Raw genomic sequence first — 22,894 nt, forward strand, 5'->3', positions numbered from 1 at the left:
CTGTCATCCAGCAAGGGGATGAAGGAAGGAAACTCGTTGATGAAGAGAGAGGACAAGAAAATTCCCTCTCTGAACATTTTGCAGGATGAACGTTTTGATGTTCTACCAGGCTTTCAGGAGGGAAAGGGGGTTTGTACTTTATCTCTGCACCTTTCCAAATCAGGGCTCTCCCCAGTGCCAATGCAGAGAGTGGCAGCAGCAGAAACGGGCCTCGTTTGCTGCGGTCCCCCCTCCCACGGCAGCCTACCGGTTGGGTGCCTGCCATGGTGTCCCCGGTCGGGACTCCCAGCCCTGCTCTGGCTCCCCCTCTCCAACCCCAGGGTTGCTGCATGGCAGGGCACCTTCGAGCTGATCCGAGCATCCAGGGTGCCTATTCTGGACCCAAGCAACCAAGTGGCAAAACCGTGCTTGGGTTATCACCCACCTGCCCAGGCTCGCTCCCTCGCAGCAGAGCATCGGGGTCACCACTGCCCTCCATCCCATCTGCACCCTGCAGGGGAACAGGGACTCTAGAGAGGCTTTGCAGCCCATCTTATACCGTGACCCCAATCTCAGAGGGAGCCTCCTGCCTTCTCACAGCTCTTGAACCCTTTTAACCTGCGGTGACTGAGAAAGGGGTTGCCCATTGCTGAGGAACCCCTTGCCCAGGACAGGCCTGTCTCCATGCTCCAGCACACACAGATCCGTTCAGTCATAAGGAGAAGGCAGTTCATTTTCAGCCTTTATCACTGTAAATGCATTGCGAGATTATGGGGAAGGAGGGTGGTACAATTTCTAATGGAAATTAGCTTAATTATAAATTAGAAACATTAAAATAGGATTACCCTCACAAAGGAAAGTATTAGCATTTAACTGTTACAAAAACTACTGCTCTGCTGTTTTAACAGTTAACTTAAAACCTCAAGGCCGACAAAAGAGTTCACTCTCAGTGCTCTTGTTTTCAAGTAGATAATAACGACAAGATATTCGGATTGACTTCCCTCCCCACCCCCTCATGCTTCTAAAATGTTGCTACATTGCATCAGAGTATTTACTAACCCATAAGCTGTACTGTAGATGTTTGCTCTTAAAGGTCCACAAAACCCCAACCGTTTGTTAGGTGACAACCTATGCCTGGGGCCCTGGCAGAGATTATTAGCTTTACCATTTAGTTGGCTTCCTGACAGAGATTTTTAATCCTGTGAATTATTTTTAGAAGGGTTACATCAAGCAAACATACACATTTCAGAGCTGCTTTATCATCTATGAATCAAGCCTTGGCTGCAAATTATTAACATCATCCCTATTTGAGAAGAGCAAACATATGTATGTATAAGGATATGACAAATGAGTCCTTCAGACCCATCTTGACAATTAATCTCATGGATTTACAGCTGTTATAAAGATGCAGTAGAAAAAGGACAGAAGGTCACAAGTCGCTTTCCAACGTAAAGCCCTATTTTAGCCTCAGCACAGCTTTGCTGTACAGAACTGTTAGCCTGAAATTTGCCAGACGCGCTCAGCAAGTGACAGAGAGTATTTTTCACTAAAAAGAAAATTAGTTGGAGGCTTGTTTTTTGGAATATGGCTCAGTGAAGAGTTACCCTGTGTTGAGACTCTGACTCCTGCACTGAACCAATCAACATTTCTGCACAGAAACTTTCCTGCAAAAATCGTTTTTTCTGTGATAAAAATTTAAATATAGAAATTAGGCAAAGGAGAGCTATTTTTTCAGATAGAAATCACTTTTTGGCAAAACATTTCCTCTTTAGCCTTGCCCTTCCGTTAAAAGTGTTTTTCCAAACTACCTTTTTAAAGATCATAAAGTGAACTCTGAAAAGGCTGGGCTTTTGGGGAAGGGCAAGGCTTTTCATTAGATTTTCTTTTTTTTTTTTAATATATATATATAGAACAAAGTCAATAAGATAATTTCTCAGAGAAAAAAATCTTTACATTTTTTACCATCTTCACTGCCATCTCTTTCTAATTCAAAGTAGATTAAAAAAAATAGTCTCCACACCCTTCAAACCCCTTAAAAGTATTTTTGAAAAAAGAGATTCTTTAAATTAGCCCAAACTGCTACTTTTATTCAGCTGTTTGGGGCCCAGATCCAATCTCAGTCATTTCACAGGATTTCTGAGACTTTCTGGTTCTGCTGATGTTAAGTAGTATTTTTGTCACTTGGTTCCACTGGGAGCAGGACTAGGAATAAGGGAGATGTACTTTAGGCATTTCCCATCTAATGCAAGGGGTTTATCGACGCAACAAAGTTAGGAGCATTAACTCTCTGCAGCCTCAGTGGAGGGCAGCCAGCCGTCCATAGGGTCATATCCATAGGACCATTAGGCAAGTCCTGCAGACACCTTTGGGGGTGTGAGAGACAGGGAGGTAGAGACCGTGCGTGCACACTCATGCCCATCTGTATGTAAAGCCCAGGGAGGAATAGGCTTGGCAAATACAGCAAGCTCCTTCCTCGGGAGATCCCGCTAGCCCATGCCCTCTCTTTCATGGCAGCAAAATGCCATCGTCTTGGCAGGGGACCGCTGAGCCCTGAACACCACAGGGCTGGAGAAGCCTCTCCTCAAGGCCACCAGCCGGGTGCTGGAGGTCCCTCACTTCTGTGGGCTTGCATCTGCCAAAGATATTGATGTAGAAAAACCACTGCAAAAGCAGCGACACGCTGCCAAATGGGGCATGGCAATGGGTACGGGATTTGCCCTTCATCGGCTATGGGAACCCCAGCATCTCTTCTGCAGCTGGTTGGGGTGGAGTCCCAAAAATCTAATAAAATGGGAGGTAAGCGTCGCACCATGTTGGGAACCACATCCTCAGATCACCCATTGGTCATGTTTATGCATTTAGGCTGTACGCAATGTTTGTGGCAAGCTATCAATTATAAATCATAAGAGGAGTTTGTACTGTTAACATTTCTTGTAATGTATCGTTTATAGAGTCACAGCACAGTGTTTTCGTAAGCAAAAGGATGCAGCCTGAAGCCAAGAATGAGGTAATTCCTTGTACAATAGAAATGTAATTTCAGTAACCTGAAAGGAGGCAGGGCGGGAAGGCAGAAGTGATGCAAGTCCTTACAGAGCCAGGTCCCAGGGATAAGTCACGGGCACCAAGAGGCAATCAGCCAGGAGGAAAAGAAAGTTTTTCTATGAAGGAACACGGCAACCAGAATAGTCTCTCTAGCAGCCACCTTTAAAATCAGAGGAAAAGGTAGCAGAAAACACTCCAGAACACGCCAGCCCCAGGGGCAGCAGCTAATGAACTACCCCAAAAAGCTCACTGGGTTGCAGAAATAGCCAAAAAAATACTTAAGGCTAAGTACAATATTAATAGTTATTTTATTAACTTTATTCTAGTATCACACCCCCACAGTCCTAAGTAAACATCCTTTATCCTTCAATCTCATCTAGTGAAAATGCTGACGGTCAAGTAACAAAAAACAACAAGGGTTTCCATTCCTACTGGGGTGGAATCAGAGGATTAGCGTGCTTTTGCAACAAACAACAGCTGAAAAAAAATATTCCTGGGGTATCACAAAAGCAACAGCACAGACCTCTGCTTAGCTGCTAGGGCAGAGAGGAAGAAATCTCCTTCAACAGCAGCTGGGCACCAGAGTCCCTCTGATGTGCAGCAAGAGAGCAGCAAGGATCCTGAGCCCAGAGGGTATCCAGCACAGATACACTAGCAGCTTTGAAAGCCTTTCTGCCTCGTGATAAAAGCCACATACCAAACACCCCATACAGCAAGAGCCCAGGACACGTACCTGAAGGAGCCCAGGGCAGGAGGAGGAGGAATACTGGAGCCATCAGGAAGAGGATAAGCAGGAGGACCCCCAGCAATCCCACCTCTTGGGCTCAGCAGGCAGCCCCTCATCCCCCAGCTGCTTCCCATCATCCTCCAACCCCTCTGTCTAAACAGGCCACCTGAAACCCATAGCCCGGGGGCACCCCATCTGAGTGGCTCACAACCCAGGAGGCATACAACAGCTGTATTTTGGCCAGACCTGATTGAAAACCCCAGCCCTACATGCAGCAGAGCACTGGCAGCAGGCACTGAGTGTTGCATGCATGTTGGAGGGCTGCATTGGCAGAGCGCTGGGAGCAGGGCTGTGGTCCCCATGCCCACATGCAAGTTGCTCCAAAGCAGTGACTTCCCCTCCCAGTTAAAGCTCATCAGCTGGTGTAAATCAGCTCAGCGTGCCTGCCATAGGTGCAGCTGTAGGAATTTAGATCCAGCGAGGCTCTGGTCTGTAGAACGAATCCTGGTTTCCTTTACAGCTCTGAAGACAAATCTTGATATTTGCTGAGGTTTGGGATGGGGGGTGGGGACATGACATCAACATCCTGAAATGTTTAAATAAATGGAGACAGGAGCATTTTGAAGCACTGCTTGTTCCTCTAGAGGCTTTGCCAAAAGAAAAAAAAAGTAAAAGAAAAAGTGTGACCTTGTGTCTTTTTTATAAAACCCCGCTACATCAGAAAGTTTGAAATATAAACAGCTGCTTTCACTGACTACATCAGTGCAGCTGGACTGGGCTGCCTAATCCTTGGGTAGCAGTGTTTATAAATACTGTTCAGACAGGCAGGTTAGATCAGATTTTTCTCATGAGCTCATTCAGGACAGTTAGCTTTCATGGGCAGGCACGTTGTTATCTCTTTTAACTGCCAGCTTTTGAAAGCCAGCCAGGGTTTGGTTTTCAAAGAGTCAGGCCTGGGGAGGAGGAGATGGTGATGATGATGACGGCGGCAAAGGAGATTATCTTTCATCATAAACCCGATATGGGTGAAGCTTCGACTGGATTGATGCCACTGGAGAATGTATCACTCACTGTCAGGCGGAGCCGGGCCATTTCCAACAGGCAGCGACAAACCTGCTGCAGAGCCCTGGGCTCTCCCTGGTGGGCACGGGCCCCTTGGGACCGAACTGCCCTCGGGGCACCCTGTTTGCACCCTGGGGGGAGAGCGTAGCAGCAAAGGATATGGAGCTGACCTCCTCCCTCTGCACGTCTGAGAGCATCCCAGCACCCTGGCAGCCAAGGGACGGGGTCTTACCATTGCAACGCCTTACACTAGAAATGCCAGTGGGGGAGGACAAAGAGACAGGATGTGCATATTAGAATGCGGGTTGCTCACCTTACCGTACAAGCTGGGGTCGTTAACACCAGGCAGCAATGCTTCCACCTGGACCTCCTGGCACTGCGGTTCCTGCCCTCAGGGGTATTTATCCCAGTGGCATGGTCACCTCCATAGAGGGCTACACGCCCTCAGCTAGAGGAAAGCATCTTGCAAAGAAAGGATTTACCTGCCATAGAAACAATAAAATGAAGATGCAGTATCAGTAGAGCTTAAATATAGGAGTATGACTAAGTAGAGCATAGTTTTGGATGGCCTGTGCCTGGCAAGAAAGCGTTAACCCAAACGTTCTCTGACAGGACACACCGAAAATCTCTTTCAGTTTTGCTGCCTTTCAGTTGATGGTTACAGAGGTGTTTCACTGCAAAGAGATAACGGCAAACACAGGGCTGCAGCCCCAGGGAGAAATTAATCCATCAGAAGCGCAGTGGGAGAAGTCCTGCAAGAAGAGCGGATTAAAGAGTGTTTTGAAGAACATGGTGCAAGGCCCAATGCCTGACGCTACCTCGGCATTTGCCCCGTGCACTGTCCTCACACCGATCGTCGTAACAGCCATCGTAGCTGTGGGCCACGAGCTGCCGTTCCTGTCAAAAGGCATTTCGTGGCAATCTCGCTGTGAGCATTTGACTGATGTGTCAGAAGAGCCCACAGGAGCCGGGGGGAGGTGACATTATTGCTGCTGTGGAAGCAAAGTGCAGATAACGAAAATTACAACTGTATCAACAGTGCTGCTGAGGAAAGGCTTTTTCCTCCCTATGTTTCTATTCCTTTAAAAAGAAAAGCAAACTCCAAAGCGCTGGCAAAAAGTGTTTTTAATGGGAGCCCACTGAAACACGCATCCGGGGTGAAGCCATTTGAGCTTGCTGGCTCCGCTAGTGTTAAACCCAAGGCATCCCTCAGTGAAGGACGTTGGGCAAAAGGGCCTTTTCCCGCGTTTTCTTGTGTGTTCTTCCTTAGGGTGACCCCACTTCACTGGTGGTGCCAGCCCAGCTGAAAGAAATAAGTAGAAAAAAAGCAATTACAGCTGCACATGCACTCAGGAAGGGCCGGTGCGTGGCAGCTCCCCGGCGAAGGGCTGAGCTCCAGCTGCAGGCCCAGCCCGGCGGGGGAGCCTCTCACACACGTCAAGCCCGTGGGGGACAGAAGCTCCCTTTCTTTCCCAAACTCCCTCCATCCTGAAAAAAAATCGAAGCTCAGGTCTTCGGGGCACTCTGCCAACTTCAAGGGAGTCAGTAGTGAACAGTGGGACGGGCTTAGTTTTGGCCCATTTGTATCACAAGGTGCAGAGGGCTGCCTCCCCAGAGGCAGTATTTGCCCAGAAAAGGGTGATCTACCTAGCTGATTTCTACCAGGGGGCACAAGTTGTCTTTAACCTCCAACTGCCAAGGGCTGCGATAAGGGAGGGGAGGGGAAGGATGGGCAGAGAGAGGCCAGAGTTATTAGCCCGTGTCCTCAGGAGAGAAGGCTTACTCCATCCCTCTCTGCCTCTCTCTCGAAGCCAATTTCAGCTGAATTCAAAGGAGTCTCAGAGGTATAAGTCTCAAAAATAATTGAATTTCTACAAGGCTGATAAGACATAGCAGCCTGGGAGAATAAGAGATCCCAGGGAAAAGCATGTGGCGAAGACTGGGCACAACTGGCCGGTGGGTCAGCAAATGCCACTCGTCCAGCAGTCCCTTGCCTGGGCACCCGGGGGATGCGGCCAGGCACCCAGGGGACAGGGGCACAGGCACAGCCTTGCCCAGGCTCCGCCAGGTCTTCTGCTCACGGGACATAACCTCAAACAATACAGGGTATTGCTGGGGAGGGGAAACAACTTTTGGAGTTATTTTCTGTGACTGATTTCCTTGAGGGGGGCTTTCTGTGCTATGGATACAGGCTCAGCATCAAATTCCATGGCTGCAGTTTGAAGGTACATAATCTAGGTTGAAAACAAGCCCCATATTTTCAGAGGTGATGGGGATTTGTCATGTATGCTACATGAACACAAAGTTTTCTGCTTGGGGTTGCACACCTTCCTTCAGTGACTTCCAGCTAGAGCTGTAGGCTTGACGCAGTAATATCCGGTAGCTGACCACACTGGTCCTTTGAGCCTTAAAATGAATTAATAAAAAAATAAGAGTAAGCTAATCACTTTCAGTTATAATTTAATAGGTATCACATGATATCAGACAGAACAAATACTCATGAGTTCTCTTAGTCTATTGATGAGATTACAAGCAAAAATTAGGGAAAAGAACAAAAATTCCTTCACCTTTGCTTGTGTATCACAAAGCAAAAAAAGAAAATGAAACGAAGCAAACAAACAGATGCAGGCCCTTCTTTCACAGCCCATTTTACACATTTCTTCAAAAAAACCCCAACCCCACAAGGATCTCCATTAAAAGATAGATTCAGTGCCTGTCACTTCTGACAAGACTTACAGAAGTAATGCAAGTTTGGCTTGCTCACGGTTCTCCATGCATAGCTGGTGGTAATTGTTTTTACTGCGCAGTGGGGCATTCTTCTTTGTGAAAAAAATCAATAAATATTTAATTCATAGATGTAAGAAAGGTGATGAGCAAAATATACAACTAATAAAGATAAATGGCTTTCGTACTCATGAAGGCTTCTTATTAAAGAGTCAGTGGAAAAAGTGTCCCTGCTGGGCAAAGAGAACAAATAAATTGTGGACTTTATACTGCAAGCACAGCATTTAAAAAAAAAAAGAAGAAAACAATGTTAATGCATCATTAAGGTTGAGCTTTTAAATCTACAGAAGCCAGCACAAACATGAAGGAAGATTCCTGCGGCAACGTTAATTGGGACTTATTGCAGACTGTGTTATTGATGATTGCATACATTCACTTGCATAAACAAATTGCCAAAGCTGTATACAACTGGAATGCAAATGAGGGATGTGCAGCCATGTGGCTTTTCCTGCACTGTGAGACCCACCAGGTAACAAGCGCAGCAGGTATGGCTGACGACTCACCTACAGATACACACACATGCACATATATTACACGTATAAGCATAAGGCAACCCCCCCACCACCTACCAAATCTTTAAGATACATCTTCTACTTATTTTTGTTTATTTATTTGCAGGCAAGTTAACAAAGACTGTGGCTAACAATGCATTCCTTTAGTGCATGCATAATTTAATTTACTTCATCTGTTGTATCTGCAAATGCTGAAACATGACAAGAATGTAACACTCCCGATGTCGTAAAGTACTTCTATTTAGTCATTTCTACGGCCAGATGAAAACTTTGTGTTATTTCATGTCCCATATTGCCAATAAAACTGCAGCTGAGCTAACACGCCCCAATCCCTATGCCTGTTTTCCAAAGCACAATGTCCTGGGGACATATTCTCTAAATTGCCAACGAAGGCTCCGGAACAACGCAAAAACAGCCCGCAAAAAGACCCCATCCATCCTGGCAAGCACATATTAGTGCTATGCTGGAAAGGCTAGCGTCTGTCGGCTCCGGCAAGTATCATCGGACCGTATCGGCACCAGGTGATCAAAACCTGGGAAATGGCGTTTAGCCGATGCTGGGGGGGTGGTTATTATCTGCACTACTGCGGTTCCCAAAGACACCAACTGAGATCAGACTCCCGCTGCACGCAGTACAAAGGTAGCAATAGGAAATTGCCCCTTGTGTCCAGGTAGGCTATTAACCTTTCAGAGAAGGAGTAAAGTGTAGGTCACCCCATCAAACGATTCCCATTTCACAGGGGAAGTACTGATGTGGGCTGTACCTCCTACCACATGCTGTGGATTGCAGTGGGAATTTCAGTGTCATGAAGTTTTGTTCAAAATAAAATCAAGTGCAAAAAAGTGATCCCAGACACTTAATAAAGTTGCCCGAGGTCACACGCTGTGGCAGAGCACAGAACAGAACCCAGAGCCGCCGATTTCCCCACTAGTGTTCCATGTGACTCTTCCCGCCTTTTCGTGCCTCCTATTTTGTCACAAAAAATAATGGAATTGCTCATGCAGCGTTGCATCTTCATTGCTACTTTTGCTTCCAAGTTCCTCAGCATCTGAGCATAGGGAGAAACAGACAGGGGGGACATTTGGCTTAGATGATTTAACTAATCTCATGGAAATGTGCTCGGCAGTCTTGGTACCCATCGTGCTTTCACCTACATAATGGCCAAGCCAGCTGAATATTGCTTTTTCCAAAGATAATAGCATTTTTATGCATTATTCCTTAAAGCTTTTTGTGCTCACACAGTGAAAAACAGCTCCAGCTGAGGAATAACTGAAGTCAATATACTTAGTCTCTGTCCAGGTAATTATGCATCCTCCTCCCACGTTAGCTGAAGAGAATATGATGGTGATAGGACAACATTAACGTCTATTTTTTTCCTCCCTTTTCTTACTTTCAGCATATGAAATGGAAAACTGCAGTTAAACATTTATCATTACATCTCTTCTGGCTTATATTAGAAATGCTGCCTGCCTGCATTATCTTGCATTTGAGAAGCAGGAAGGATTTTGCAGGCAAGACAAAACATAGAAGAACTGGTTTAAAATGGAAGACAATAAACTTGCCTCTCCTGATATGAATTTATGTGATTTACTGATTTCTGAATTGTCTGAGTCCAGAGGAACAAACAACAACAAAAAAAGACTACATATATAGTTTCCTTTAGTAACAGAAGCAAACCCAAACCATTCAATAATGCTCATGTCAGAGTTGTGAGCTCCTCCTCCTCCACATCCTTCACCCACTCTCAAGCTAATTCACTAGCGATAAAATCCACCCCAACGTACCTTATCCCCAAGGAATCAGGATTGATTATGAAAATGAATGCTAGCGATTTTTCCCTCTTCACAGCCGACCAGGCATTGCTCCCGCCCATGCTCGTATGAGTCAACCAATATACAATGAGTTTTGAGTGAAGGTTGGGATTTCAAATTTTGAGACCACAGGAGCTGGAGGATTTGGCTGGAGGAGTGGAGTGGGTTGCATATGAGAAGACAGTCAGCTCAATCATTTCAACCAGAACCATTACTTGGAAAAGTTGCAGCAACGCAGCACCTGTAATAGCATGTGCATGTTGCTCATACACACAAAAGCCACAACCTCCATGCAGGTCCCGTGTATCAAACCCGGCTTTAAAAAACAGAATGATAACAGACTTACAAACTGAATTCAGCGCTTGAATTCTGTAACAACCAGCCTTTACGTTACATTCTTGAGAGAGCGTTTTGACTGTTGATCTATGATCGACCTTTTGATCCATTGGCTTCCACGGGCTTTGGGAAATTCCTGCTGATTTTGGTGGTTGTTGGCTTATATCCAAGGTCCATGTATTACAGGAGCATAAAATCTATTTTGATGCTTTAAACAAATATAGAGAAAGCTCTAGGCCCCTCTCCCCCGACTACAAAAATGCGACTACTTCAGAGTAGTTGCATGTCATGCTGTTTGATCATCGTTCAGTGTCTTTCAAGTTATTTCCATTAGGAGGAGAAATTGCTGAGGGATTCAGGTATTTTTACACAATCCTGTTGATTTTGCAAAGAAAAAAAAGAAAAAGAAATACAAAAGCCTTGAAGATAGTCTGAATCGTGAAGGCTTCATGCTTGAGTGAATGCCTGATGAACATAGAGCAGCCATTGCTTTCAGGTATCTGCTGGAGGTGGAAGTGGTAACGTGAGGAGCATATGTTTCTGACAGTGACAGAAGCCCAAGTATTCTCCTTTAGAAGGGTTACAAACAGAAAGCAGTGGACTTCACTTGTAGTTCTAGTTTGCTGAATTTCACTCAGGCACATGAAATCATTCCCGAGGAGTTTGAAGAAAGTTTGTTATGTGGAGTCCAAAACCAATTTCATCAGAATGACCCTGATTTGGACCTTCAACCTCTGATTAACACTTGTGGCTCAGAGCAGCTTTTTCCACCTTCAGCTTCAGGAACTTCCAGATACACTGCAAGAAAGGGGCTTGCGATGAAGTGAGGTTACTAACAGGATTCCTGGTGGGTAGCGTGAGGCCAGTGCAGGATGAATGCTGGGGAAGAGTTTCAAGTTACTGGAAAATGAAAACACTGTTTGTTGGGAGGTTGGGGGCTTTAGCTTTTCTTGGCCTAATTCCCTCTCCAGTTAAGCCATTTAGAGAAAGCAATATTTGGCCAAAGCACAATGAGATTTTCACAAAACAACAATAAAATATTTAATATGTTTATGTATGTTCCCCAAAATTAAAAACAAAACAAACCAGAACAAAATGCACAGAACAAAACGCTGTTCTGAAATGAGCAGACTAGATTAGTCTTTTGCTGGAATACCTCTATTTTTGTTCTAAGTCTGAGAAATGCTAGGCAACTGACAACTCCCGCTTCATCAACAGGAGCTGGGGACGCTCCATCCATGACGAGCTCCGATCTGTTTACAGTCCTACTTACTGCTGCCATCCTGATTTAAGTGTTATACGAGAAAGTTTTTCCCTTTTTTAAGCTCTCTTAGCCAGACTCTGGTCCTCCAGGTCGCTTAAGCACATGTCTAATTGAAGCGCACGAGCGGTTTCTTGAACTAAAGAGAGGACCTGACTGCCCCACCGCAGTCAGCAGAGACAGGTTGTTTGAAGTTAAGCACACGCTTAAGTGCTCTGCTGGATTTTTGCCCAAACTGTCAATCTTTTATAGTTAATCATTTATCACCCTGCTTATGTGCTGGTAGTTATGCTTCAGTGTGCAAATATGTAAATTGCTTTCATAAAGCTGCACGCACCGAGCACAAATGCTTTCTCAGCCCTTTACAGGAGTTCTCCACTCCTGTGACATCTCAGATAGATCAAACGGCACTTAGAACTGGCAAGAAAGTTACTTCTCCGTTAATTAAACAGAATCATTACTGTGTTCCTCTTCTTAATAGTGAGGCGCATTCACAGACTTGCAAAATAAACAAATAAATAATGCCATTTAGCTCTAACCTGACGAGTATCACGCATTTTGCCTTCAGGAGCGTGTACATCGATCCATCTTACACACACTGCCACTCCTACAGCGAGAATGGGAGCAAGCCGTCAAACGCATGATAAGCATATTTGCATAACTATGGCACAGATTAAATTAAATAACTGCCTACGATGAGGGTATTTGCAATGTATCACAAGGTAATTCTCCCAAACACAAGTGACCATTTTAACTTTTCTTTCCGTGGCTGAGGTTAATTGCTGTGAACCGCAGGGGAACGTCACCTCCACTTACCTGAGCCCTGCTGCTTCGTATTCAGAAAGCTCACAGCTCCCGTGATTTTTCAAAAAGAATTAAAAATGCCGTGAGGAGAGAAAATGTAGTTGCTGCCATTCAGTTCCAATATATTGTATTGGAATGATAGGTGGCAATAGTGCCTTGCTGAAATAGAGCCTTAAAATACAATTAGTTGCCATTCTGTAGATTGCAGAGCTAGTTATTCTGCGCTCCTGCCTGTGGGGCCTTCCATGCATCCACTAATGAAAAGGCTGCTTTTCCCCAAATGTCAGGTACTTTTGCAAGAAATGAGTAAAGGACAGAGTCTGTTCCCTTGCTCTGTAGAGCAATTTTTGTAAAAATTTATTCTCTGTCAAGCAAACTGCCTGGAAAAAAAATGCAGTCAGCCACTTTTTCTAAGAAGAAGCTTGAGCACTTCTCAGATTGAGTCATATTAAAATGAATTAATGCCGCCAGCTGGTCTCCCAGTCATTAATTGAAAAAAACCAAACCCCAAGCTTTAAGTATCATTAAAAAAAATATCCTAAACAAACAAACAAAAGCAGCAAACCAAGCAAACGGGCTCCCCCATGACAGACCAGCTGCCATCGTGACCTACTGAACAGGACAAAACTCGTCCCCCAACTGTCCTGGGCTCTGGCGCTGACTCTGCAAATGCTCCCAAGCTTCTGCTGCAGAGCCAGGCTGGCAGGTCAGGTCCTGGGCCACCCAGGACACAGGCGAAGGAGCAAGGGTAGGAGGGACCCTCAAGGGGGACTGCTGAAAGCCACGCTCGGGGGAAAAAAAAAAAACTTAGGCAGGGTTCACTGCATGACCATTTTGGGATTGTCAGGGAAATAAAGCCCCAGGAAATGGAGGAGCTTGGGACAACGTTTCGGAAGGCTTGTGTTCGACTCAGGTCCCGGATGAAGATTTGGCTGTCATTCCAAATACTAGGAGGTTTTCATTCACTACGCAATTCTTTAAAAATGACATGCACGTTTCATTTCTACTTTTGGCCGTAAATACCAGTCAATTGCCAAGTTACGTTAAAGCAAGTAAGTTTGTAGTATTTTAAAGGAAATATAATGTGTTAATATAGGCTAGAAGAGACACAGAAAGATACCGCTTGTATGAAAAAATGCACAGCGGTGAAATGGATATTTTCCTTTCACAGTAGGTCAGATACAACAAGCTTCTTACTCAAAGCCCATGATGGAAAATATCCACTCATTTCTGGAGATCTAGTGAGATGGAGACACAAACATGTGAGCAGCTAAATATAGCTCTGGGTAGCAGAGCTTTGTACAGTAAGTACTAGTGTCTCTTAACTTAATATGGAAATTGATACAAAAATAAAATAACAGTATTTTCAGAGCCTGTCTCTGTTTGTGTGCTCACCGGGACTCACACCACCAAATTTCAGCCCCTCTTGAAATTACTCTGCAGTTTTTGTCTTGCACTGTCTCATATGCCAAGAAGACAGAATAATGATATCCAGCACAAAAGGCCACGTCTATTGAGATATATAAAGGTTACTCCACAGAAAAGTCAATATGAGAACTGCTCTCAGAATGCCTTGTCCTTTAGCATTTCTGCCAGAGCGATAAGCTAAGTTTAATTAGAAGAGTTTAGGTCTTGGTCAGAGATTTCCCCAACCCTAAATGCCAGTGGTTCAATTTTGCAACTTTTGTTACTGGACACATGCCCTTTGGATCAGCTTGCGGTTGCTGAAGCTTGGGGTCGGGCTTGGGCGGGTACTGCTACAGCAACGCTGCAAACCCTCCGAGGAGGAAGAGGAGGTGGCAAGAACAGCAAAGAGCCATGCTAGTGACACATGGCTTTCTCATATTTCTCCTCCCATCTTGCTCCGAGGCAAAAATGTTGGACCCGGGTGTGATTGCACTTGCAGTGATTTAAATTTAAATTCCCCAGGTCTGACTCTGCACTATCCTGTCCCTTGCTCAGCCACTGGCCCAAGCACAGGGCGTGCAGGACTTGGCAGCCTGTACACTGGATCACAGGACAATTCAGGTCAGGAAGGACCTCCGTGCAGTGGAGGTGACACCCTGAGAAGCAGCGCTGCAGATGGCAAGAAATTCAGAGCAGAAGTGGGCTCTACCACTGGTCATTTCCCATTGCAAGCATATTTGGCTGGGGATCTCGGTGCGGTGCTTTCTCTCTCTCCCTCTCAGAGAATGCACTGGATGATATCCAGCCATTAACAGGTTTGTCAGCGGTACCGATCCGCGTGAAAGGTAAACCTGTAAGTCAACTTCACCTTACGTAACATTAAAGGAAAAAAAAAGAAAAAAAAAAGGCATTTGCTCTTAGAACTTACATGGAAAATAAAATGCAAACAAAATAAGGTGCGTTTTCCTCTACTTCCACTTGATATTATCCACCTTCAAATTCAGAATGTTATGAAGCTTGCTGCTAAGCATAAGCCAATAAATAAACAAAGAAAATATCAACAAGCTTGATTTCAAAGGTCACAGGAAGGGGGCGAGTGCCATGCTTTCAGCATTCTCCTTCCCCTTGTCAGTCCTCCTCAAACACCATGCCCTACCTCAGGGTGAGGAGGGAGCCCTTGCAGGAAGCAGCTGAATTCAGAACCTCTTTAAGCCGATGAACTAGATTCAACCCTGCACATCCTTATTAACGTAACCCATCCAGGACAGACTAGTTGAAGAAAGAGTTCTAAATAATTTGATGACCACTGGCCGCTGTGACGGTCAGTTCCAGCTCACCACGAGCCCTGTCTCATATATGACCAGGGCTGATCTGGGGCTGTTCCACACACGTGGCAGCAGTGCAAGATAGGTTCCCAAACCTTCCCCAGCCATGGCAGCTCACAAGGCAGCTGCCCAAAGACAACACACAGGAGAAGAAAGTCAAAGTCTCTTGCCTTCAGGCTGGATGAAACCATGTGACGATGGAGAAGGGGGCACCTGGAGCTGCCCCACCACTGTGATGCAGAGCACACCCCAGAGCAGGTGCAAGACAGAGATGTTCTCCATTCCCCACCACAACTGTAGCTCCCCAAAATATTCTCTCCAGCCGGCTCCTGCTCACAGCACCCCACATCTACCAGGATGCAGTAGCAAGCCTGGCACCCTCCATGCTCTCATCCTCTTCACCAAAGGCATCTGAGAGAAGTACCCTCACCACCCCAAAGACACAGGAAAAGGGACTACAGGATTCATGCGGACAATTCTGAAAAGCGATGAGCATCACACCCTTACAGATTAGCGGGGGTAGCAGGAGCTGAAATGACGTTTGTATTGTGGCTTGGCCAAACCAGACACCGCAGTCCAAGGACGATGCTAGAGAGCGAGGTTTGGGTAAGACCATGAATGTTCATTCATATCTTTGTTCTCATTCAAGAATGTGAAGGCTGTAGCAGCCTTACAACTAACAGCCATGGCATGCATTGAAATTGCCAAAGCTTGTAAAATCTGATTTACTCTGTGAGGAGGAAGGGTAAGTAATTTAGTTTGAGTCATAAGAGGTCTTGATACAATCTAAGCTTCATCATCTCTGAAGAAACAGCTCACTCCCTGGATGGATATCAAAAGGCTACTGTGTACAGCCTTGATAACACAATAGCAGAGAACAATTCCTAGCGCTGAAGATTGCAAGATCTTTGTACCAGCTGCTCTTCAGTACAGCTTCTCTCGCATTACACCACCTGATGGGCACTCCAGGTTTATGGTTAGCTCTTCAGGGGTCCACAGCTCTGAAAGCAAGAAGATACAAGCTTTGCAGAGGTTTTTACACTACAAGTATAGTTTAAAAAAACTGTGCAGCCCCAGGCATAAATAACAACATTGATCTACCTGCCTTTCCCTCCCTGAGGTTTTCACTGTCTGGAGCCTCACCTGCTCTAGGAGTCAGAGAGTCTGCAGCTGTGCTGCAAGTGAAAGAAGGCAGGCAGGAGGGCTCAGGGTAATTCTGCCTTCATGCCCTTAGCAGAAAACACAGGGGCTGGGTGACAGCTGCACTGGCCCGCAAGGCTCTGCTGGCTCAGAGCCCCCCTTTCTGTGGCCCGAGTCCTGCCTGGGCCCCATGAAAAGACAGATGATGCTTGAAGACCCACAAGTAGAGGAAAAAAAAAGCTTAAACTCAGTGAGTACAAAATTTTATTCCCTACCTTAGCTCCTAAGGTTGGGGAGGACTTTTTATTGCTGATGACATTTGTTTCTGGAAAGGAGAGGAACACACATCTGTGGGAGGGAAGAGTCGACTTTGTCACACACCCCATGGGGCTGTGTAAAGTAGCTGAGTGGGAGAATTTTTGACACCTCCCTGTGCTGGAGTAAACCCAAAAGTGCAGGCCAAGGCTCCAGCAAGAGGCTCCCCTGGGGAGACACGGGAATAGCACAGCCAATCCTGCCTCTCCACAAGAGCTGCTCTCCAGCACTCCCGCGGCCTCTGCTAGAAACTGAATTCACAAATAGCACAGAGATGCAAGGGACCAGCAGGGGAAAGGGAGAGATCAGCTAAGGTTGCTACCACTATGGCCCAGCCAGAGCAAATGGCAAACAAGAACAGACCCCTGCAGAGCAGCACTGGGGAAAAACCAATGCGCATGTTGCAAATGTTCCCCTGTGCGCATCATCCCTTTTCTGCTCTTACAAGAACGGATGTAAAAAACAAAACCTACTTTGTGGAAAGAGACGCTATGGAAGCCATAAGCAGAAAGAGTAATTTATGTAGGTCATCCTTTGGACAGTCATTTCCACTTGCCCGCATACCAGAGTATATGGATTATTCCTACTACCATAGATGAGCAGCACCAGATGCATTGGGGTGAGATGCTGTTTTATTACCAGCCCCCTGTGGCAATAATAATGCACCAGACAGTATGTACCTCCAGTGTTTTCACTTGGTAGTTAGGACATCCACTTGCTTTTGTCATAGATAACAAGCAGTTTTGACCTGCTTGCAGAAGATGTGCCTTCAGGGTGGCAGCCATGTGGGTCCCACCTTCCTACTTTTTCAGTCAGTTCCTTCGCTTCGCATCACACCAACACCAGCTGTTCAGTTGCTCCCATCAGTAAATTTGCTCTACAAACAGTAGTTTTGCAAAGAAATCACTCCAGCAACGGAGGCTGGGATGCTCAGTGGTACAGCTGCTTATAGCTGTGTGCACTGAAATGACAGCGCTGTAGGCAGAGGTCTCACGACATCAGTTAGGTCACACAAAGCTGATGATACAGTACCCTGCAGTGCTACAGTGCACCTTGTAGACTGGGGCTGAGGTGGGCATAGCTCTCCATAGCAGAAACTCACTGGACCTAAGGAGAACAAGTGTGGCAGATTCCCAGGCCTACACATAGTCTTTGCTGTGGCAGCAACTTCCCACCTGCTCGTGGTTGTTCCTTGCCTTGGCTGTATGGCATGACTGCCAGCAGTGGGCACATGCCCACCTTCCGGCATGCAAGTCTGTAACAAATGCGAAATATCTTCTGTGACTGAGACCAGCTGTGCTAGCAACAGGCCCAGTAGGACCACCGGACCACTACCTAGTGGAAAAATGACTCCCTCTCCAGTGCTCAGACGCTCTCAAGGGGCACCCTGAAGCTGCACAGATGACTGCAGGCCCACCATACGATATTTTTCTAGCACTCAACAGGCAGATGGAGGTGACTGGTTTCTCCCAGCCAAACTTCCTGCAGAGGGATGACTAGTTTCCAGAGCATTAAACAGACATGTGACCACGGCCAAATGCCAGATGGCTGCAAAGAGTATTGGAGCAGCCCTCATGACGAATGTCTAGCCTTGGCTGCCAGCATCACATACCATATGTATCAGCTCCCAGATAGGAAGCCCTGGCTGCAAGCTGGGAGTGTGACACAGGGATATTACATAGCACAGTTTTTAGTGATGCCATCATATAATAGCACAGAAAGAAGAAAGTTTTTTCTTTCACTCATTCCCTTCACTGTGCAAAGGGATCTGCTTCAAAAGCCCTTTTATTGATGGTGTGGATGGAAGAAGCTGTTTCAAAGGCAGGACACCTAGCTCTGTGCAGGCCTCCTGCTGAGCAGGAGATACAATTTTTGCTTCAGGAGATACAATTTTGTTTAATTCTCGCAACAGATGACTTCAGGGAGTGATGAAGCTTTGAGGTGTAGGTGGGTACTGTAGCTTGTGCTACTTAATCAGCTACTTAATCAGCTGTGGGCTAGTGGTAGGGAAGCTGATGGTTGCTGTGGAAAGGCTACAAAGTTACAAGCCTGTCTCGAAGCCTCATGCAATGTATTTACAGCTACTGCGTCCCCAGGAGCACCCACAACAAGCAGAGCCTCTAAGCACTCTGGCTCTTTGCTCTCACTTGTAATCAGTGTACAACTAGGGGATTTGTGTCTGCGTTTGATTCATGGTGCAGCCATTACCCAGGCTGACGCTTATAATCAGGAGCAGAACACAAGTGGAAATGAAAACAAGGAAAGAAAAGAAAAAAGTCTGTGTGGCATCACTATATGCAAACCACCAACTCCAGCTGCAGCTTCATGACCTCTTTATGCTGATCTAACTCTGGGCTGCCACTGAAACAATCAGCCTTAACCTTCCTGCCTGCCCCTTCATGAGCTGGACCAGGAAATCTGTCTGAATGCTATTTTACAATTCTTCAATCAGGTTTCTTTTCATTTGGATCAATTACCTGAGCTGGCATACTGCTCAGCTCACCCAAGTACAGGAGGCAGCAGGAAAGTGTGGTCAGCAGCAGCAGTTCACACCGAGGTTAGCTAAAATCTGTTGTCTTACAAGTAACAGCCTCACAGCGTACCAGTCTTAGCCTGCCTCAACATATTCTCACATGCACATTGACACAGCTTGCAAAAAGCATAGCCAGTTTCAGAGATATTCAAATGCGTATGCCACATCGGCAACATACAAATCAGTGATCTGCCCAGACTGATTTAATTTATGCTTTAGTCTGTGAGAAGCTTAGGCGAGACATGAAATGAAGCTAGGGCTTTGCAGACTCCTAATGAGAGTGAGCATGTGTGAGAGAAACAGCTGGCAGACAAATTATAACCACCAAAAAAAACCCCCAAAAGATGGTTGCCTATTTCTTTCAAAAAGGACTTTTTTGCTGTTTTTATTTTCAAGAAATATGTACACTTGGAGAATAAAGCTGAGGCTTTTTTAGCCCCGTTGATGTCTAAATGGCAAACTCCAAATGCAAATTTCAGTCACGGGACAGCATTTAACCTGTATCAGCAGAGCGCTCTGATCCCTGGATGGGATTAACTGGGATGCCCAGTTAATGGCACTCTAGTCCATTAACTTATATTTACATTCCAGAGGTGGAGGTTGGTTCAGAGGAAGCCTGAGGATGGGAACAAGGCAGGAAGATTTATCGCTTTATCACGTGGAATGGTGCTTAGTCCTTCTGGGAAATTCAAGTCTCTTTGTAGTTAGCAGCTGGGCCAGTCCATTCATCAGCATCATAAATATGGTCAATGACATCACCAGCACATAGTGGCTAATGCTGCAAGGAGGAGACAGATAAAAGAAGTGAGAGAAAAAATGCAAATTTGCAGAGTAAAAAAAAAACACGACATAAACAACCCTCTGAATATTTTTTTTCTTTTTAACTAGGCCTAGTATGCCATTTTATATATGCTACTCCTGGAAGACAACTATTATAGCAGCACTACCGTGTAAAAAACAAAGTCTGTGACAAAATAAAATGGTGGGGACAATAGAAAACACAACTGAGCATATACCAAGTGAATAAGAGGTACTGGGTGTATTTTTCATTCAAGTGGGTAATTGAACGTATGTGACTGAAACCATTGTAAAATTTCCGTTTGCTGTGAACTGATAATGGAGAATCTAGGGAGAACTTGCCATCAGGTAGACATTCCTCGGTAGTAAGACAACTCAGATATTTATGTCAGCTGAAGTGCAATTTTCTAGAGAAAACACTATTTCAGTGATGAACAGCTTTAAGAAAAAAAAACAAACTACTTTTTCACTCAACATTTCTAAAAATTGTGGAATTTTTTTTTTTCCTGGGACTACTGAAGATACTGGTGTTCTGACATGAGAGGTACCCATACCTCCTGATGCACCCACCTCCACTATTTCAAAGCAGATGGCTCTTTAGGATGAGTAGGGTAACTTCAGACTTGAAGAAGTCCGAGTTTAGTAACAAAAAAGGATTGCAAGGAGCACTTGCTGGTTTAATGACCTGGAATTTCTGCCAGAGGACTCATTCAGTTTGAGAGTTTAGCCACAGAAGAGCAGTAAAGCTCATAATGCCAATGCTATCAACCCTCACGACCCCAAGACTATGACAACCCTGGCGCTAGCCTAGCGCAATTTAGCTCTGTGAAGTGGAGAAGCACCAGCTCTTAAAGCTGGGCTGCTAACCAGTGTGAGAGAATAAAAGTAATACAAAAAGTTCACTAATGAGTGGGAGCTCTTCCACAGCCAGGATACCAGCAACCAAAGGAGACGGGGGTCTGACCAAAGTGGATGGAGAACACTGAAAGGGACTTGGACTCATGCTACAAGATTTTTCTGTTTCTGTTGAGTCTGACTAAACCTTCTCACAAATACCTTGCTCAGAATACATAGTTTTAAGAAACCAGTTGCAAAAAAATCCACCAGGACAAATGGGGTCAGACTTCAACAAGCATAATTCACCCCAACAGCCTGCAGCTTGCATCTCTGTAAACTCCCACTTGTACACAGTGCAACTGAAAATATTCACTAATGTGAACAACTCAAGGTTTAAAATCTCAGACAGGAACCATCTTCCCTACGTGCCTTTCCTATAAGCATCTCCCCCTCCAGCTTTAGCTAAGCAGAACAGCACACCTACCAGAGCCATACTGCTGCTCTGTTTCTGTGGGGAACGTGTAAGATGACACAGAGAGCATGAAGTCAGGCACAAAGCATACTTTCACCTGGTCACTGCACTTCAGACTTCGTAGTTCACAGCACATTTACAATAACAAAGATAACACAGCTCCCTCAAGAGCTGCCCTTGGAAGTCCACCTGGGTGTGTTACAGGCTCGGCTTCAGTTCTCCATGGGAAAGGACATGTTGCCAACTGAAAGTCAAACCCTCCTTGCAGTTATCTTCATGGCGTAATGTGCCCTTGGGGACTGTACAAGCACCACAGGTACAGAAGTTTGCGTGGCTCTTAAGGGAACAGCCACCCTGGTAAATAGCTGGATGGCTTAACATCTCGTGCATTACTGGTAACACGTCAGCTTTCCTTCTCACCTGGCATCAGAGTTGCAGTTTTTCATGTAAGTAGCAACACCACTTCCCTTCTACTTTCAGAGAAAGCTTGAATGAGAAATCTGAAAATCAGAAGCCAAATGAAGACCCTGCCTTTATTCCTACAGACACCCTGAGAGAGTCACCAGAGGATTGGTGACTTGCTGCCATCAGCATGGTCTTTACACAGGCATCTGAGTTCCTGTCCGCCCTAAAAGGAGCTTTTCCAGATGTGGGTGCTAATCAATTATTTTGAGGGGCACAGAGAGGGGCTTTCTCAAAGGAAAAAACTCTCCACAAACTCTGCTTAGCTACCTGTCAGTTGAGGGACTGGGTCCTCCATGCTTTCGTAAATAAGAGAGTGCTACACACACTTCTCCCTTGCTATACTGCAAAAGGCTGAATAGTTATGCTCCTTTATTAAAATATCAGATGATCAGAGTAAAGAAATAAGTACGTATATTATGCCATAGAGCACAATTAAAAACAGTTTCAGTCTACTTGTCCCATAATTACAAACAGCCAGCATCTCTGGGGCTATCAACAACTGGTACTGCAGTGCCTGCAGGCAGCTCTGCTTGGTAAATTAGTTCTCAGGCTAGGGTAATGCTGTAATTAAACAAACAAACAAAGCAAGACTCTTACAGGTATATGCCACAACAGCAGTGGCAAAATCTTGATCCCTATACAACCCAGAACTGCGCCCTTGGCGATCTGTAGTTACAGTGAAGCAGGTAATTCTCAAAACAAGCTTCCTCCATCAGAAGTCAAACCTGAGCTAATAAGAAAAAGAAGCAAGATTCTAGGCTCCAGGCAAGTTAGATCCATGTGGAGGAAGAAGAGACATTAAAGAGGTACAAGAGAATAGCATAGTGGGGCACAGTGGGGCAATGCTTATAAAGGATGAGATGGGCAGGGAGAGGTAATGGTAGAGAAGAGGCAGCTGGTGTAGGGGATCACGGATGATCTAAGTTAAGGCAGCACTATTCAATGGAAAGGTAAGTGCCCTACGTATGGATCAAGGTCAACAGGCAAAGCTGGTCCTTGGAAAATTTTTGTATCAGGGAGGAAGACACCTGTTTCGGTGGCAAGGAAGCAAGAGGAGAACATATGAGGTGCTACCATCTCCTGGCTTTGTTTGTGACAGAGTACATGGGTGAGAAGTACTAATCGAAGACAAGAAGAATCAAAGTTCAGTAAAAAATGAGTGAGGGTGGGGGGAATCAATCTTGCTCCAAAACATGGCTTTCTCCCAAGACAGGCTAATTCCTAAGATGGCAGACCTGATTAGAAGCTGGGAAGACAGGAAGATGTTACAGGAAGATTAGAAGC

At 45.5% G+C, this 22,894-nt stretch overlaps 1 protein-coding gene across 6 annotated transcripts in view; it reads right to left on the reverse strand.

Annotated features, from left to right (window-relative positions):
• Positions 1-22,894, reverse strand: part of PIGN (phosphatidylinositol glycan anchor biosynthesis class N) — a 206,886-nt gene that overhangs the window by 73,934 nt on the left and 110,058 nt on the right. The window contains exon 29 of one of the 6 annotated variants that reach the window (XM_076330400.1): positions 19,394-19,816. The exons of the other annotated variants lie outside the window; for them this stretch is intronic. Coding sequence (XP_076186515.1) covers positions 19,693-19,816 — 124 coding nt within the window. The 3' untranslated portion in view covers positions 19,394-19,692. Of the gene's footprint in view, positions 1-19,393; positions 19,817-22,894 lie in introns of those variants that run through there. 6 annotated transcript variants of the gene reach the window in all.

Source organism: Aptenodytes patagonicus, chromosome 2 (assembly GCF_965638725.1).
Source record: "Aptenodytes patagonicus chromosome 2, bAptPat1.pri.cur, whole genome shotgun sequence".
Lineage (NCBI taxonomy): Eukaryota > Metazoa > Chordata > Aves > Sphenisciformes > Spheniscidae > Aptenodytes > Aptenodytes patagonicus.